The 18,034-nt window shown below is 37.3% G+C and overlaps 2 protein-coding genes across 2 annotated transcripts; both read right to left on the reverse strand.

Moving 5' to 3' along the window:
- Positions 1-61: 61 nt before the first annotated feature.
- LOC118326710 lies at positions 62-9,691 on the reverse strand. The gene is made up of 19 exons (XM_035659753.1): positions 9,135-9,691; positions 8,916-9,019; positions 8,280-8,434; positions 7,800-7,968; positions 7,523-7,646; positions 7,326-7,435; positions 6,321-6,535; positions 5,983-6,091; positions 5,664-5,870; positions 5,331-5,352; positions 3,959-4,378; positions 3,731-3,834; positions 3,497-3,651; positions 3,222-3,390; positions 2,098-2,221; positions 1,827-1,936; positions 1,458-1,672; positions 1,232-1,340; positions 62-860 (listed from the first exon to the last, which is right to left on the reverse strand). Exons 1-19 carry the CDS (start codon positions 9,513-9,515, stop codon positions 650-652), a joined length of 3,213 nt encoding a protein of 1,070 aa, XP_035515646.1. The 5' UTR covers positions 9,516-9,691; the 3' UTR covers positions 62-649.
- Positions 9,692-10,413: 722 nt separating this feature from the next.
- On the reverse strand, positions 10,414-15,839 carry LOC118326788 (solute carrier family 22 member 7-like). Its single transcript, XM_035659881.1, has 10 exons — positions 14,433-15,839; positions 14,111-14,214; positions 13,591-13,745; positions 13,313-13,481; positions 13,100-13,223; positions 12,873-12,982; positions 11,839-12,053; positions 11,623-11,731; positions 11,297-11,503; positions 10,414-11,032 (listed from the first exon to the last, which is right to left on the reverse strand). The coding sequence occupies exons 1-10, from the start codon at positions 14,811-14,813 to the stop codon at positions 10,999-11,001; spliced, it is 1,608 nt and encodes a 535-aa protein (XP_035515774.1). The 5' UTR covers positions 14,814-15,839; the 3' UTR covers positions 10,414-10,998.
- Between the last annotated feature and the right edge of the window lie 2,195 nt (positions 15,840-18,034).

Raw genomic sequence — 18,034 nt, forward strand, 5'->3', positions numbered from 1 at the left:
AAGCCTGTTATTGCAAAAGTAGTGTGGTCCCTAGTGGAGTAACAAATCTGCTATATTAAATATCTAAATCAATCTTGGAAAGGTTTTTGATGACACAAGGGAATACTACCTCAGAGTAACAAGTGCATGATTCTGTTTTCTTAATTAATGCCCTAAAGGATCACAAGGTAAAAACTTAAGCGATGAATAACAACATAGGAATGAAGAAGAAAACAAAATTACTGCCAAACAAAATTGTGTTTACTTTTTCTGTCTTTACTCAAATCTTGCATTTTAGTAGTAAGTTTTTGTTTTTTTTTTCTGGGGGGAAAAAACTTGAAAGGAAAGGAAGGGATCTTTGGATAAACAGTTCACGGTTGGCATAGCATAGAAGAGGGTCATGAGCCAAAGAAGGTTGGGAACCACTGCCCTATACCACCTTAAGTCATTATTTACTGTCAATAGTACCAACTTGTGTTACTACTATGTTACTTAAAGAGCACAATCTTTAATCTCCAGATAAAGTTTGCCTTACACCTTCCTAAATATCCTTCCAACAAACCAATATTTAGATAAAACCTGAAGGTAATTCTACAAATAAGAATATATATATACAAATTGAACTACTAAAAAACATCATGACTGGGTATGCACTGATGGCAGTGACTGTTCACCAATCCTGTTCAATGTCCTCTATGGTCTCTGGCAGGCACCTGTTGCGTGTCTCTGACAGCGTTCTTGCCACTATTCCCCCCAGTACAGCTGCAGAGCACAGGACGACCTGAGGCAGATCCTTCCACACCTCGTCCAGTAGGAGGATCAAAGGAGCCACGGCCACGCCAAGTCGAGCCATGAAGGAGTTGTAGCCCATACCATTCTGCCTAAATAAAACAGTTATACGACAACGAACACTCTTGATATGTGCAATAGTATTACAAAAAAAACTTCAAAACACCAGTTTGACACCAGTCTGTGCAATGCTATTCTATTTCATTATTTATCTTTTATAAGCTACTCTTTGTGCTCTTGTTATTTTTTATTCTGCCCTTTTGTGTATGCTGTTGCAAACTGCAATTTTCCCATTGTGGGACAAATAAAGGTTATCTTATCTTATAGATAATCACAGAGGACATTAACTAAACCAAGGATGATTCTGCAGTAAAGCTCTAAGTATGTGCTGTATTTTACAAATCAAAAAGTGTGATGTTGAGATTGATAAGACAAAGACGAAAAAGAAAACATGCATAGTTACCTTACTACAGTGGGATAGAGCTCAGAACTGTAGAGCACAACGGTACCAAAGGAGGCTGAAGAAAACCCTTTTCCAATGACCGCTACCACTGTTCTGACAACGGACATATCTGAAAACATTAAATGATTAAATTACTAATCTGTTATTAAAACAGTTCCATTTTTAAACCAACCAAAAAAACCTAAAGCTTACATATATAAGTGTGTGGACATGAATGAATGACTACCTTTAGGTACTACAATGTTGATCCCAAGACAGACGGCAGCCAACAGCAGAGATCCCACCTCAGTGGATCGCCTGCCTATCTTATCCAGTAAGTAGTAAACTGCTACTTTGGCTGGGAGCTCAATCAGAGCATAGGTAAACTGAGTGAGATAGATATTGAGCCCAAAGCCTGTGATGTTGAAGCTGATGCCGTAAAATGTAGTTGCCACACAAAACCTGGGGCAAGAGAAAATGGAAAGTCATTAAATTAAGTTTATAGTATGTTTAAAATATAAGCATTTCTGGATATAATGTGAAACTGACTCATTGACCAAAACAAGATATTTCTTAATCTAACATCACTGAGCACAAAGGCACTAGGAATACTGACCACACTATACCAGTACGTAGTGCCAGTTTCCTCATTTTGGGTGTTCGTATCAGGTCGAGGTAGGAATAGACCCGATTTTTTTTCTCAGTCACAACAATAGTAGATAGTGTCTGAAAGAATGCAAAGCAGCATTATTCTTTACACCATGTGATAGAAAATGAAAGGATTGATGAATAACTATGCCAGTTTACAGAAAAAACAAAAAACTAATTTTAATATGGAAGATTACAGGCCCAAGACTATGTTTATGATTTGTGTTACTTCTCCTGACCTCTGTTTTAAGTGTGTCAATTAGCTCTTCTGTTTGGTTCATCTTGGCACATTTCTTCAAATACATCTGAGCTTGCTCCAGCCTTCCGTTGGCAATGAGCCACCTTGCTGATTCGGGCATCCACCTAATGTTGGGGTCAAAGATGTTTTTTATTCCCTATGTGTTAACATTACATTACATGTTAAGGCCATCCTGTTCAGTCACTCCAAGAAGTTGCAATGTTGGAATCGTTACAATTAGCACAAATTCAGCCAGTTCCAGTGAATTCTGTGCCAATTCTATCCAATCTCAGCATTTTTCCAGCAAATTTGACCAATCGTAGTTTTTTGTATATTTTGCCAGTCATTGCAGTGCCCTCACAAAACGCTGAGTCATACGTCATGTCATCGAAGTTGACTTTGACTTTTTTAATGCATTATACAAAACAAAATCTATTTTGAACTTATATATTCTATTATTATATAACTATATTTTAACTTTCTCCCGCAATAAAAATATTACATGCATCGCAATTCTTTCGGAAAGCCTTGAAATCAGGTATTTTAAGACAACAATCCCCAGAACATCACGTAACATCATGGAGAATAATAATAAGAACAATCGTTAAGTTTTTTTGTTACCTTAGAATGAGCCTTGTATATCTACATACGCTGCGTTGATTTCAAGTGTTTTGCAGCCATAGTAGTTTCTCCTTTGCACTTTGAAAGGGAGGGTGAAGTGAGGGAGTTGCAATCTGCAATTACACTACTAGATTGAGACCTGGCAGTCTCTGTCCACGCTCTCTCTCCGTTCCTCTAGTACCATGTTCTTATTTGGTTGGCCCACACCTTACTAAGACACTATAAGACCCCAGTTGGTTACAGGTGCTGCACAGATGTAGCATACAAGTAGCATCTCTGCATTCCCCTGTTATGTGATCCTATCGGTACTTGGATAAAAAATCTTGAGCTTTTGGGAGATGAACCCTTGATAGCTAAAATGTTGTCTAATATTAATGTACATATTTTTATTTCCAATGCTCATCTTCAAAAATCCATACATGGGTACATGGCGCTCAAATGTTAAGGAATCAGTTCAAACATGACGCCTCCAGATAAGGGCTTACTGTTGGATCTGAGTCCTACCTCCACGTAATGATGGCCAAGATTAGAGGTGAGGTGACGCTAACAATTAGCCACCGCCAGTCTGTCACAAAATAAGCAATAGCTGCAAATCCTGTGTTCCCAAACGTCCAGGATAAGCTGTCGATCACTCCCACCAGTTTCCTGTGCTCAATGTCCACCCACTCTACACCTGCAAAGAACAAACATTTCATCACTTTCCAAGTATTTAAATTCAGATTAAACCTTTAGTACAACATGATTAACAGTTTGAAAAGACATTAAAAATATATAATTACTGAGGACTGTTGAGACAATGACGATGCCAGTGATGCAAAACCCAGTGAAGAACCTCAGCACTGCAAACATCAAGTAAGATGTAGAAAAAGCACTTGCAACAGCAAAAAGCATTCCAGACACATACGACACCAGCAGCATGATCCTTCGGCCAAACCTATGGAGAATTCAGATTTTACTGATTGTTTGTAACACTGGGTAATCAAAGTTATAAGTAAGTAATCAAGCTGTAATACCTATCACTCAGACTTCCAAAGGACATGGCCCCAAACATAACTCCAACAAAGAAGATGGTAGCGGTTGCTTTGTTTTTCCCTCTTCTATCACACACCAGGTCCCACTTGGATTAACAAATAAAGAAAGAGAATGACTCTGCTCTTTGAGAACATGAGTGTGTTCATGAAAGTGAACAAGTACACTTAAGTTTGATTGATGTTTTAAAAATGAAAACAAATGTAGGTCACCTGCGAGGTCAGAGTAGACTTGAAGGTGGTATTGTCGTACACCCATCCAGTCTGACATGGCACTGTCGGTATTTCAGCAATGGTGGAAGAGTTGAGCAGCAGATGATACTGAGGCTCAGCAAACATTTGACAGGAGTTTGGAGTCCCATCCTCCTGGACTGGAATACTGACAGTAAGCCTCTCTGCCAGGGATAAATTCCTAAAAACACCTCCGTCATCCAGAGAGCTGATGTCGCAGTGGTGAGAGGGAACAGCTGCTATGAAGTTGTTTAGCATGAAGTGGCAGGGCATTGTGAAGCGGCCAATGAAACTGATTACAATTATCATTATCTGAAATCTTCCAAATCCATTAATATCGGCTAGAACGTTCTCGAACCTCATCGTGGCCTCTCGCTGTGTGCAAAATGTCTTCCTTTGAAACTGAAAAAGAATCCTCTCTCCTCATTCGCCCATGTATGAACTTGACTCTGAGACCAAGTCTAGGCAACCTTTGGCATTTCAGGGGCTGCTGGACTACAGTTGAAATTGGCGAATATTTTACCTCACTTAACTACTAAAATAACGTCTATGTGAGTGTGATGCAGCATGAATTTGTTGTGAAAGATAACACAGGATTTCAGTATGTGAAATGAGTCAGATTACAGATTAACACCCGGGTCTGTCAGGTAAAAGAATTTCATAAAATATCTTGGATACTTTTATATCATTTGCTCTAAAAGTCATATGAGGCACGCATTTCCCATAAACAGATTTTAAAAAGATGTTAAAAAATTCAGACGACAATGGAAAATTAAAGAACATTTTACCTAGATACATACATATTACCAGCTCTGCTTGCTATCAACCAAACTGCTTTCTGCGTCAAAAGATGTCTAATTTGAAGTAACACCTTGAGGTCAGTTATTAGTAGTAAGCTAGTTGTTGTAGGACAAAAGATTCCACATTTGTGTTTTGTGTACTTGCATAACTTTTTCTCTTAAGACAATAATGAGGTCATTCCCAAAAGCAAGTGAGTGACCCAGACGAATAGGTTCAGCAAGACGATTCTGAAATATTCCATTACCTAACTGGAGCAATCTACTGTTACATATTAAATGTAGGGCATGTATTCAGTAATTTGTAGTGGAATACACTGTTTAGACATACAAGACGATGGACCTTTGTGTTTAGGCTGCATTTCTCTGACTTCCAGATGATTGATAATAGTTTATATTTTGATTGTAAAACGCATGAAAATATAAATGAATGGTCTTAATTTCTTTTCTTTGGCAAGTGACCATGGTATAAGCGGGATAATGCCCTTCAAGGCGTCCATTAATTCATGATTATGGACACCTTGTCGGGCATTATCCCTTACACATTTCCTCTGTACCAAGCCACTACAGTTTGTCCTTCTATTTATCACACAACAAATGGTGAAATATTTGATCACATTTATTGAAAAAAGTCATGCAGGTTGTGTATATTTAAGAAACACTTGCTTCTTTATTGTTTTATTGTTTTATTGTTGAAACATATTACCACCACTGATATTCCCTGTTACTCAATTTATGAGCCTTTAAAGTGCAATGAAGACAAAATTTAGGGCGGAGATTTATCCTCAGATGTGGAGATTGATCTTCTTCTGAAACACACAACACATCGTCATTAAATAATATAATTCTCATTTGAATGTTTGGATGCAATCCAAGTTAAAGCCCAGTACCTTGTCTGTTCAATGTCCTCAATAGTCTCTGGTAGACGGACGTTGTTTGTCTCAGGAAGAAAAGAAGCAGCCAGACCTCCAGCCAAAGCCACCAGGGAGAAAATAGCACTCGGTAAATGGCCCCACACGTCTTCAAGAAGCATGATCAGGGGAGATACAGACACACCTACACGGGCCATGAAGGAGCTGTAACCCAATCCATTTTGCCTGTGTAACCAGGAATACAACAAATGTATGTCTCAGTAAATTGCTTCTTGGGGAAAGCCTCTGGATGTAGATACTGTTTGTAAATGTGCACAATGTTAGATAGTTTACTGACCTCATTACAGTGGGGTAAAGCTCTGTTGTGTACAGAAATACAGTTGTGAAAGCTGCCTCTGCGAACATTTTACCCAAAGCTCCAACAGCTGTCCTAAATGACCCCTTATCTGAAAAGAGGACATTTTAACCCCAACTTATATTATAGTCACTATGCCACTATGTGTAGAAATGTAGAAAGACTATTTGCAACTCTGACACTCTTTAATAAATAAAAAATGCAACTGTATACGATTTCTATTGTTTGATTGATAACTTTCACTTTTTATGTTGTTTTCTTTATCTAATATTGTCGTCTCACTATAAGTTTACTGTTTCGAAGCTGAATTGATCATTTACCTTGAGGGATAAACATGTTGCAGAATATACACAGACCAGTCAGAACGAGTGCTCCAACCTGATTCAACCGTCTGCCAATTTTGTCCAGGGTGAAATAGATGAAGGCTTTTGCAGGAATTTCTGTTACGCCGTAGATGAACTGTGTGAGATAAATGTTCACACCAAAGCCAGTGACGTTCAGGCTGATTCCGTAATATGTACAGGCCACTCCAAACCTATGAACAGAAAGAGAGAGGTTTTGTTTAAGGTACACATTTAACCCCGAAAATATTAATTTCTGATTGGCTGATTGACAGGTATCTGTAACAGGATCAGTGTTGGGCTGGTTACTCATTACTCTTTTCAGTCTTATTGCTTCACTTTTTACTCCATGCCAACAGCAATTAGTTAAACTACTAATTTAATTACTTTTCTGCTAGTCCCCACAAAATTGGTAATTGTGCACCTTCGCCCCCCAAAATTCAGACTTATGATGATTAAAATCCAGTTTTGTTTGTTAAAATTAAAGTAATGGGAATATTTCCAGCTGCTGAATATAAGCGTTTCTATCTTTCATGCTGGTTTCCTCCACGATTACAAAAATGAATCCAACGATGTGACTGGATTGGTTAGTAATTAGTTACTGGGGAAAGCAATATTATTAATAATATTAATTGTAATGAGTTACTACCCAACACTGAACCGGATACAGCAACTGTCATAGGTTTAACCACTATAACCATAGCAACAGTACAATGAGTCAACTTATATATTATATATAATATATAATATAGCATGGATAATTTTCTATTTCAGGACACCTTGAAGAGTGTTATCACACTGAGTCCATGGCAACTTACCACTGACACACAGAGGAGCTGTGTTCAAACTGATTTTTAAAGTTTGTTGTTCTCAAGCTGAGTAAGTGATATATTGACAGTGGATTGTAGAGATTATTAATTTTTGCCATGTTTAAAAGGTGAAAATCTCAGTGGTTTAAACACAAAAACAAATAAATGTATATACCACACGATGCCAGTAAGCAGAGCCAGTTTCCTCATTCTGGGGGTCTTCACAAGGTCCAAATAGGAATATTTTCTGTTTTCATTGTCTACAAGTATCACTGTGGACAGACTCTGAAGAGTAAAAATGACATTTTGGTCAGAGTGGAAGTGGGTATCAATTTCTGACAAGAAATAATCATATTATGTAAGATTTTGTACCTCAGGCTTTAGGTCAGCCATGAACTGCTTTCTGCCATTTAATTCTGCACACTTGTTCAGGTAAAAATGAGCACTGTTCAACTCTCCATTGCTTATTAGCCATCTGGCAGACTCGGGGAGCCACCTGTGATTTTTAATATGAATTCATGAGTCACACCTCTGGCCTCACACTGTTAATGAAAACAAGGATCACTGTAAAAGTGTTTTGAATATCCGCATTAGTATACAAATATATATATAAAATAGCAAAATAGCTCAATAATTATTTTTTCCTTACCACCAACAGGTCATAGCCAGAAACAGTGGGCTGGTTGCCGTGGCGGTCAGGTACCTCCAGTCATTCACAAAATAGGCTACAACAGGTAGTACAGCAGTAGAAATACTCCAGTCCAAACTCATTAAAATACCTACTGCAGTGCGATGCTTAATGTCCACCCATTCAATACCTATAAAGAGCAATGATAACAACTCAAATCTACTAAAACAGACTATAATTACAGTAGATTTGTAAACACTTCATCAGCTCAAGTTTTATATATTTATTATTAATATTCATTGAAGTTTAAACACAAATTGATAAACAGGTTGGATAAAAAGGAAATTCACAACAAGCGTTTACATTACAAAAATCTTGAACCTAATTGAACCTGTGGATTTAATATAATCAGAGTATTTATTGGTTTATATGTTACCTTTTTTCTATAAGTTCTCTTTTCTTCTTTGTTTTAAAAGACACATACTATGGCATGAAACTCACAGAGGACTACGGTGATTATACTTATTCCAGAAATTCCAAATCCAGTAAAGAACCTCATGACAGCAAACATGGCGAAATTATATGAGAAAGCACTTGCAAATCCAAAGAAGGTGGTTATCACGTAGGACGCCAGAAGCGTTCTTTTTCTGCCAAACCTGTGAGACAAAATAATTGTAAATAAATCTGTGGAATAGGTTGTGTAAAAACACTTTTTTCATTTTTTTCAGGTGTGACAACACTTTATTATGATATATAATATAATTATATAGAATGATATATTCCTTCTGTAAATTGAAAAGTAGTCAACACTGTAGACATTCATATACATATGTATGGGTTAGAGTTCATTTTATGGTTGGGGTAAAGATTAGAAATAGTGTCAGGTTACATCAAGAGTTTTATTTAGTCTGTGACACTTTGTTGTACATCAACTCATTTCTTTCCGTTGACAGCTGAGTATTTACTTTGGACTTTCCAAATAAGAAGTGATTGATTTGGTTCTTTTTGTGGTTTATATACTGTAGCAAAAATACTCTCAATATACGAGTTTCCTCTTCCTGTTAATAAAGTTGTGTCAACCACCCAGAGGTCAAAATGCATCTGATTTAAGAGTCTGACAGTTAAAGGCATGAACACCTGTCACTAAGATAACCAAATACTGCTGCTCCAACCATGACTCCCATGAAGAATATAGTTGCCGTGGCTTTGTTCACTCTTCTGTTATCACAAACCAGATCCCACTATGAGGGAGACACAGACAACACACAGAAAAAGTAAAGAATAATGTGGCTAATTTGGGATTGATATCAGTTTAATACTTTTGGTTATCGTTGGGTAGAAAACGATAAAACTCACCTCTGTTACAACAGTAGACTTGAAGTCGGTGTTATCGTACACCCATCCATTCTGACACGGCACTGTAAGCAGGTCAGTAACGTTGGAAGAGTTGACCAGCAGATGATACTGAGTCTCTGCAAACATCTGACAGGAGTTTGGAGTCCCATCCTCCTGGCTTGGAATACTAACAATAAGCCTCTCTGCCAGGGATAAATTCCTAAAAACAACTCCATCATCCAGAGAGCTGACGTCACAGTGGTGAGAGGGAATAACCGCTATGAAATTATTCAGCAAAAAGTGAAATGGCAAAGTCACACGAGCAATTACCATCAAGAGCATCGTCCTTAACTGGAATTTCCCAAAGCCATTCACCTCTGCCAGTATGTTCTCAAACTTCATCTTGAAAATAAATGATACAACACTTCCAATCTGGAGTGTAACTCAGAGAATAGTTGAAAATATCAAAAGCACACAGGATGTTAGTTTGAAAAGAAGTTACTTTTACACACTGTTAAATTCTGTTGGTCAGTTGTCAGCTAAGAGAGTCTGTGCACGTGTAGTAAAGCAATGCAAGAGTCTGTGCTCACTCAGCCATATAAAAGCTGTCTGACAAGTGACATATTTAAAAAAATAAATCATTTGCTAAATCCTTTCCAAAATACCAAAGTACAAAAAAAAGACAAAAAAGACACAGAAGTCAACTTAAAATCTACCTAAAGGTCGAGTGTGTAAGATTCAGAAGGATATATTGGCAGGAATTTAATATAATATTCATAGGTATGTTTTCATTAGTGTATAATAACCTTAAAATGAGTATCATTGTGTTTCTGTTGCCTTAAAATGACCTTCCACAGAGGCTGCCATGTTTCTACAGTAGCCCAGAATGGACAAACCAAATACTGGCTCTAGATAGGGAAGCATTTAGTACTTTTCACAGCACACACTTGGCAAGGGAGAGGGGAGTGGAGGGGTTATCAGTATGTTGCAAACTGCAACCTCACAGCTAAATGCCACTAAATCTTACACACTGGTCCTTTGATACAGAGGGAGGGATTATTGTATAAAGGTCATGCTCTTCTTCTACCACTTTGGTCCAGACTTAAATATCTGTTACAACTATTCTATTTGATTTATTACCATTAATTGCCATGACATTTTGTACAGACATTCAGAAGACAGAATCCTTAAAGAATTTGATGATCCCATCATGAAGCTGACATTTTGTGTTTTTTTGTGAAATGTCTCCATACCTATCAGATAGATTGCCATTCAATCACTGGTCAGTTTTATTACCATTACAATAAACAACAGAACTTGTTCATGGTGCAGGACAGACAACATTCATCACAGCATACTAATGAATATACACACAGTACTATAAATATGAAAGAGTACTTAAACACAACAATATACCTTAAAGTTTTCATTTTGTCCAATACTTTGGCAAGCAAATGAAACCAACTCCTTCATACATCCATCATTTATAAGTGCTTATCCTTTGCAGATCACCAGTATATTACTGGGCTGTCCCATATACCCTGAGCCACGACAGCAGGACATAATAAGACTTAAACCAGTATGTCACCATAAAATGTATAATTTCAATAAAACCAATAGCCATTTTCTCTTTTACTAAAACTTTATTTCCAGCTACAATTGTCTGCTCTTGGGTTTCTTCCACTGTTGTTCTGCTGTTGCCAGACTAAATTATTTAGACAATACACCTTTGGATTTGTTAATACCTTCTAACTGTTGGTTTCATTATTTATTGGGATTTTTTTATTTATTGTTAAAATCAAATAATCTCCAATTATTAAAATTTAACAAACATTCCATAACAAATATATAGAGGGCAAGTTCTCATTATCAATAAGTGTGATTTTTATTGAATGTCCTTCCTCCTTGTTGACTGTACCCTACAACAGACAACGAGACAAAACTTGAGTTAGTCATTTTACCATGCATGGCTTAGTGAGTTCAGGAGTTATTTTTGACACATGCAAATGATTAAAACATGTAAATTATCTCAGAAAATGTTATAATTTACTGAAATTATGGTTTCTCATAACCATAACTTGCCCTTGCAGGGTTGACTGGATTATTCTTTAGCATTAAGGTTCACTGAGGTGGCTTATCGTTTACTGTAGCTTAAGCTTTCCTTTAACACATTTTCCTCTTACCTCGGTTTCTCAATATCCTCGATTAACTCTGGCAGTCTGGTATTTAATGTTTCAGGCAGAAGGAAAGTCACTAAACCAGACCCAATTGCCACTGCACAGTAAGTGACTGCAGGGAGGAGATGCCACACATCCTCCAATAGCATGATGAGCGGAGATATGGACACACCCAGCCGTGCCAGAAACGAGGTGTAGCCTAAACCGTTCTGTCTGAAAAATCAAAGCACTGAGGTTAATGTAAACCTGTACAGTACCTGTGGTACTGAACAACAGAACAGAAAATCATTGTCTGTGTTCAAACTTGCCACATAAGTTTGTTGTTGACTAACCGTACGACTGTAGGAAAGAATTCAGTCGTGAAAAGGAACATGATTGTGAATGAGGCTTCTGACAGGGCTTTTCCAAGGACTGCCACAACAGTACGAATAATCCACTTATCTGAGAAAAGGTGTTTAGATATTTATTCACAAGAATTCTCAAATATGTTGACAAAAAACTGACAAATGCATTCAAATTAAATGATTAGATTCTATTAAAAAATTAACCTTTTCCAACAAATATGTTGATGAAGAGACAGAGACCAGTCAACAGCAGGGCTCCCATCTCACCAGGCTTTCTGCCAAATTTTTCCAGGAAGACATACACACCAATCTTCATTGGCATTTCGATGGATGCAAAGATAAATTGGGTGAGGTACGGGTTTAGTCCAAACCCAGTGATATTCAGACTTATCCCATAATATGTAAATGCAACTCCATACCTACAAAATAGAACAAAGCAGTGAAATGAGTCTCGCAAATGACTTTTTTCACAGCAGCCATGAAGTAGTAAGGTAAACAGATGTTACCAGTGATGCTAATTAAGGTTCTGTTCAGGTCAAACAGAGTCAGGGGGCTGCTATAAACTCACTGGAAAGGCTCTGCTACACAAAATGGAACAGAACCTTAATTGGTGTAATTGGTAACACCTGCGTTTACCCGACTATTTAAGGTAATAATGGCTGTTCTGGTATAAGCCGATATAGCCGCTTAGTGGAATGTTTGTTTTGTTATCATTAACCATCCTTCAATTATATACCATATAGCATAATATATCACATTAATATGTACTTGATATTACTGTACATTAGGAATATATCTCACAAGCTTACATTTACTAGTATTTGATTAATGTAACTTACACTATGTTAAATAGTTCAATATTTTGGTATATTTTCTTCTTTTCTTTCTTTCTGAGAGTTACATGAGAAAACTTAAACAAGAGCTAGGGGATTACTAGTTTAGCTTAGCATAAACACTGGAAACAGCTAGTCTGGCTCTGCCTCAAATTCAGAATCCACCTTCAAGCACATCAAAAGCTCACTAATTAACATGTTGTATCTGGCTTGTGTAATCCCATAATAAATGTACACACTTTTTCCAGCCTTTATTCCAAGCTATTCCAGTCTCATGGCTATATACTTAATGCAGACATGCATTTGAAATAGAAAACCTCATACAACTCTCAGAAAACGCAAATAAGCATATTTCTTAAAATCTTGCACTATCCCATTAACAGATCTAATAAAATTGACACTCACCATACTATCCCTGAGCATATAGAAAGTTTCCTAATATTTGGGGTCTTGAAAAGATCTACAATAGTGTACTTCTTATCTGTAGTTTCATCCTGTACAGATTCCAGTAATGCCTGTAAAAAAGCAGGACAAAAGACAACTAAACAGTTCATTCACAACACTTCTGCACTGACAGTAGTTTTCTTTTCATATCACAGTGATATTGTCAGATTAACAACGCTGAAGTGTACCATTGGTGTGATCGCGTCCATACACTTGGTCCTGTTGTTCATCTCAGCACATTTCATTATGTAATGATGTGCAGCATCTGCTTTCCCGTTTGCCAAGAGCCACCTCGCAGACTCTGGAAGCCACCTGAAGCAAAGGTGAGTTCAGTGTCTCATTGACTTCTAATAGAATTCAGCTTTTTATGCTGCAAAGTTTAAAATGTGAAACTTTAATACCTCCAAGCCATGACGGCCAGTATCAGTGGTGAGGTCGCTACCAGGATGAGCATCCGAAATTCATTAATACAATATGCAATTCCAACCAGAACCCAGTTTCCAAGTGTCCAATCCAAGCTTATAATCACACCAGAAAAGGTCCTGTGTTCAATGCCGAACCATTCAACATCTGGAGAAACGTCAGCACAATATTATAAAACCGTGAAGAAAGACTAAACACACTATTTTTTATTTTTATTTTCTCAGAGGTAGAGTTATATTAGCATTAGCATACTTACTTAGCACAATAGAGATGATACTTATTCCTACAAGTGACATCCCCGTAAAAAATCTCATGATGACAAACATTATGTACGATGGGGAGAACGCACTTAGGACGGCAAACATCATGGATGACAAATAAGACACCAAAAGCAGTTTCCGTCGGCCAAACCTGGTCATGAGAAGGAAAGGTTAAAGACAATAACTAAACTATTGACAGAAGTCTTGCACATAATGTATATAAATTATTCAGAAGATACATACATTAAGAACATATTTGGCAAACACATATTCTTAAAAAATTGTCTTATAAGGCATTTATTTTCTTATTTATGTTTAGTTATTTAATTGTGGATCTCTTTTATGTATAGTTCATAACAATCCTTGTTATAGTCTTATTATTAGTATTATATTGTTGTCTTTTATACTCTGCTTATGTTTTAGTTTTTACTTAAATCTTATCTGACATTTGTTAGAGAGTGAGTGACATTTTAGACATATGTAGGACATACTGTGTTTTTTAATTGACAATCTTACCTGTCACTGAGAAACCCAAATAAAGGGGCACCCACCATAACCCCAATGAAGAAAATGGTGGCTGTTGCCTTGTTCAGCCCTTTTCTGCTGCACACAAGATCCCACTGCAAAGAAACCATTGAAACCATGACATAATTTTGCGTCTTCATAGAAGTTGACCTCTTAGAAGTTGAAATATGGAAGTAACCTTTCTTACTTTTGCATTTCATTTGAAAATTTGAACCACGAAGGAGGTTAACAAACATTTGATTACAATAAATGTGTCTATGACTTATTGTTACATAACTGAAATAATATTGCAATATTAACTGACGACACTTACCTCTGTTGCCAAAGTAGATTTAAATGTGCTGTTGTCATACACCCATCCGTTCTGACACTGAACAGTAAATGTATCCTCACTACTGTTGGAGCCTGACAGATATTGATACTGGGGGTTCGAAAACATCTGACAAGAGCTCGGAGAGCCATCCCACTCTGCTGGAATACCAACAACCAGTTTCTGTTCCTGAGTTAAATTCCCAAAGATGGCTCCATCATCCAGAGCAGTGATGTTACAGTGGTGAGAGGGAACAGCTGCCATGAAGTTATTCAGCAGGAAGTGACATGGTAGAGTAATGCGAGAGAGCATCTGAATCAAGATTAGCTTGATTTGGAATTTTCCAAATCCATTAATTTCTGAAAGTATGCTGTCAAATTTCATCCTGCTGTGCTCCCAGAGTCAACATAAAGCTAAATGTTCTAACAGTGAAGTGAAGTTGGGTGACAGACACTAAACAAGACACATTTACTTACACCATATTAATTATTATCTACAAAAGCATTTCATTGGACCCAATAACTGCAGCTGTCTGTCAACAGGAGGAGGTAAAAACCAAGTATATGGCTGGACAAAGTATTGTCAGCGGTAGTAGTGCCTATAATGTGAATCTACAATCTTCTTTAGTGGTCCCAGTAATAATTGTTCTTAAAGTGTACTGAAGAAGCATTTCACATGAAATGATTAAGCTATATTTGTGCCAAACAATGCAGTTGCAAGAACAATATTTTCTACAGTTTAACTGTAATTGTAACTATTCCAATTATCAATTATCTCCCCCCTGCTGTCACCCGTTTCTATCTGTGGGATGTCTCACATTTTTCTGTGACTCACTGTGTAATGAGTGTTTTGTTCCAGTTTCCTTCCCTCATGGTGAGTATCAGGTACTGTACTGTACTGATGCACTGTGATGCACCACTGTACTGTTTTGCATTGGTGAGGTATGGACTGTTTCTAGTCACTAATTTAACACATGCATGCTTGTTTATGACCCAAAAAAAGATACACTTGATGTTACAATATTCCCAGAAGAAAGGAGATAAAACTGAATATGCTCAATATGCGCACAAGTACAGGGACTCAATATCATGAAGAACACAGTGCATTAGCAGCTATTCTGTGCTTGGTGCTGAGGAAGCTTGGTGCATTTCCTCAAGCAGCAGCCAGTTTGCGATATGCTAAATGTGTCCTGTCTGGATTAAATGAATTGTTGTTTTTTTAAATCTGCAGTAACTCACAGGGAAGTATAGTGGTCTTATTTGCATGAGATCAAGTTATCTTAATTGTATCTAATTAACAATTAATCTAATAAACAAATGTGAATATCACTAGTAGTTTTTCCATTCCCATATTACTTCTGCAAACCATGGTTTTAAAGTCCGAGTTCCATGTACGGGCATCCTGTTGAAGAGAACTAAAGTCTTACCTCATCTATTTACTGTACAGCAGATTCATAATGTGTAATTTTACCCTGAAATGTATTAACCCTATTTCATAGCTCAATCTGACAGCAATGAGCAAATGATTATAAATTCAACTTGTTACTGTAGTAGTTGAAAAACAACACAAACTATATCTATGTTGAGGTTGTAATATGGCAGTTAGTTCATTTCTCTACATTTATGTATGTAAAAGTGAAATTATCATCAAAAGCATAAAACCTGCATTGATACCAAGGTACATTTCAGATCACTCTAAAAAGTATTCTAAGGACAGATTCATTATGTCAGCGTGCTGCAGCTGCATGATGCCAACTGAGCTGTGTCTGAGGAGGGTTGAGGGGCAGGAATACCTTTTCTTCTCTCTCTTTAAATACAGTAGCATTTGAATGAGCAAGGCTAAACCATGAGCAAGTGGGTAGGTAACCTCAACATCCGCAACCCATAACAAGGGCTCAGATTCTCTCTTCCATCGTCTTGCACTGAAGCAGTCAAAGGATGTAAAGTCTACAATGTTGGATATTGACTGGCGAGGCATTTCTTGGACACATTTTTTGTCTTTTTTACGCTTGCGTCAGGGATGAATAATGTAAGTAGTGTAAGTAGTTGACAAGTAATTCCTTACTTTTCTTCATCCCCTTCAACCTCTTAAGAGTGGCTTTCATGTTCAACTTTACATGTGAAGATTAGCCGTATTTCTATACTTCATTCACTCTAATGTTATGAATTTAATTTAGTGATGATCAATTTGATGGATGATCAGTATCTATGTATAGTTATAAAGGACTGGGTTCAATTTTAGTATCATATCAGTAACATCCATCAGTATTTTGTCTGAGGGTTTTATTCTTTTTATTGACATTCTATGGTTCTCTCCTGTATGAGAAACTAATCCCTGCTGCATCCATTTAATTATTGTGTAAATTTAAAAAATAAATCTGGTTTTGTATAATTGTATTATGCTATCTACACGGGTTAATCTTGGTTTCAGCTGCATATTCAGTTGATTTTTGTTCTGTTGTAAGCCTCCTGGCAGTTTAAAACATGTGCATGTTTCTCATTAGTGGTCGAAGTAAGACACTCTAATTATCTAATAACATGGAAAGAGCTAATCCTCTAGAGCTCAGTCCTCGCGGGGGTCATCCACCTGTTCAAGAGTTCACTCGTTTGTCAAGGATGCTGACTCTGTTTCCATGGCAATGAGTCAACATACTGAAGTCACTGCCATACTAGGAAAAAGAAACTCCTGTAGCACCGAAGTAAGGCTTGATGATGGTTGAGTGTTAAAATGAAGTGGAACCAAGTGTGAAGCAAAGTGTGGGCATGGGACAAAGTGTCTAAGAGTCTGTACCTTTTAGTAATCCTGGAGCTGTATGTGTCTAAGGGCCTTTTTGTAATTGCATAGTCAAAATGCTACAAAATCCAATGTGGTCTAATGCAATTTATCTAAAGCTTCAACCACCTTCCAACTGTCAATTCATTAATGTCTCCAGATGCTGCAATAAAACTGCTAATGTCACTGCAGTTGTTGAATGTTTATTTTTGTTAACACTGAAGCTCTGTCACTCCTTATAGAGTTGAGCAACAGCTACAATAGCCTGCTATTTTGTTCACAAGGAGAAAATCGGATGAAAATGAACCGGAGACAGGGTCATGGGTGGCCACGGCTCATTGATGCACGTGGGGAGTGAATGCTGGCCCGTATGGTCTGATCCAACAGACGAGCTACTGTAGCTCAAACTGCTAAAAAAGTTAATGCTGGTTCTGATAGAAAGTTGTCAGAACACACAGTGCATCACAGTTTGTTGTGTGTAGGGCTGCATAGCCGCAGACCAGTCTGGTTGCCCAGGTAGTCATAATGTTATGGCTGATCAGTGTCTATGACATCCAAACATGACCCTGTCAGCTCAGACTGTAGTGCAAATGCTCATGTACAGGCAGACTGGCTAATTACAGACAAAAACATGGCCAGTCCATATTTAATCTGTGAGACAAGTATCTACAAATATGTCTGTGGCAATGATTGACCTTATGAGGTCAATACCTTTCATTTGTCCTCTATAGTGCAAAATTAAATTTTCCAAGTTAAAGCTTGTGTGATCAATAAATGAGTTTTCTATCAGTGAACATAGTGTTGGTCTGTGTGTAAACAAACAAACAAAAAAA

Source organism: Morone saxatilis, unplaced genomic scaffold, assembly GCF_004916995.1.
Source record: "Morone saxatilis isolate NCDOM2014 unplaced genomic scaffold, NCSU_SB_2.0 Contig17, whole genome shotgun sequence".
Classification (NCBI taxonomy): Eukaryota; Metazoa; Chordata; class Actinopteri; family Moronidae; genus Morone; species Morone saxatilis.

Coding starts and splice junctions, on each gene's coding strand:
- LOC118326710 (XM_035659753.1), bottom strand. CDS start 9,515: ATGAAGTTTGAGAACATACTGGCAGAGGTGAATGGCTTTGGGAAATTC. Junction 9,020..9,134: donor AGTCTACTGTTGTAACAGAG/GTGAGTTTTATC, acceptor TCTCCCTCATAG/TGGGATCTGGTTTGTGATAA. Junction 5,871..5,982: donor CTTTACCCCACTGTAATGAG/GTCAGTAAACTA, acceptor CTGGTTACACAG/GCAAAATGGATTGGGTTACA.
- LOC118326788 (XM_035659881.1), bottom strand. CDS start 14,813: ATGAAATTTGACAGCATACTTTCAGAAATTAATGGATTTGGAAAATTC. Junction 13,746..14,110: donor TTTGGGTTTCTCAGTGACAG/GTAAGATTGTCA, acceptor TCTCATGACCAG/GTTTGGCCGACGGAAACTGC. Junction 11,732..11,838: donor CAACATATTTGTTGGAAAAG/GTTAATTTTTTA, acceptor ACCTTTTCTCAG/ATAAGTGGATTATTCGTACT.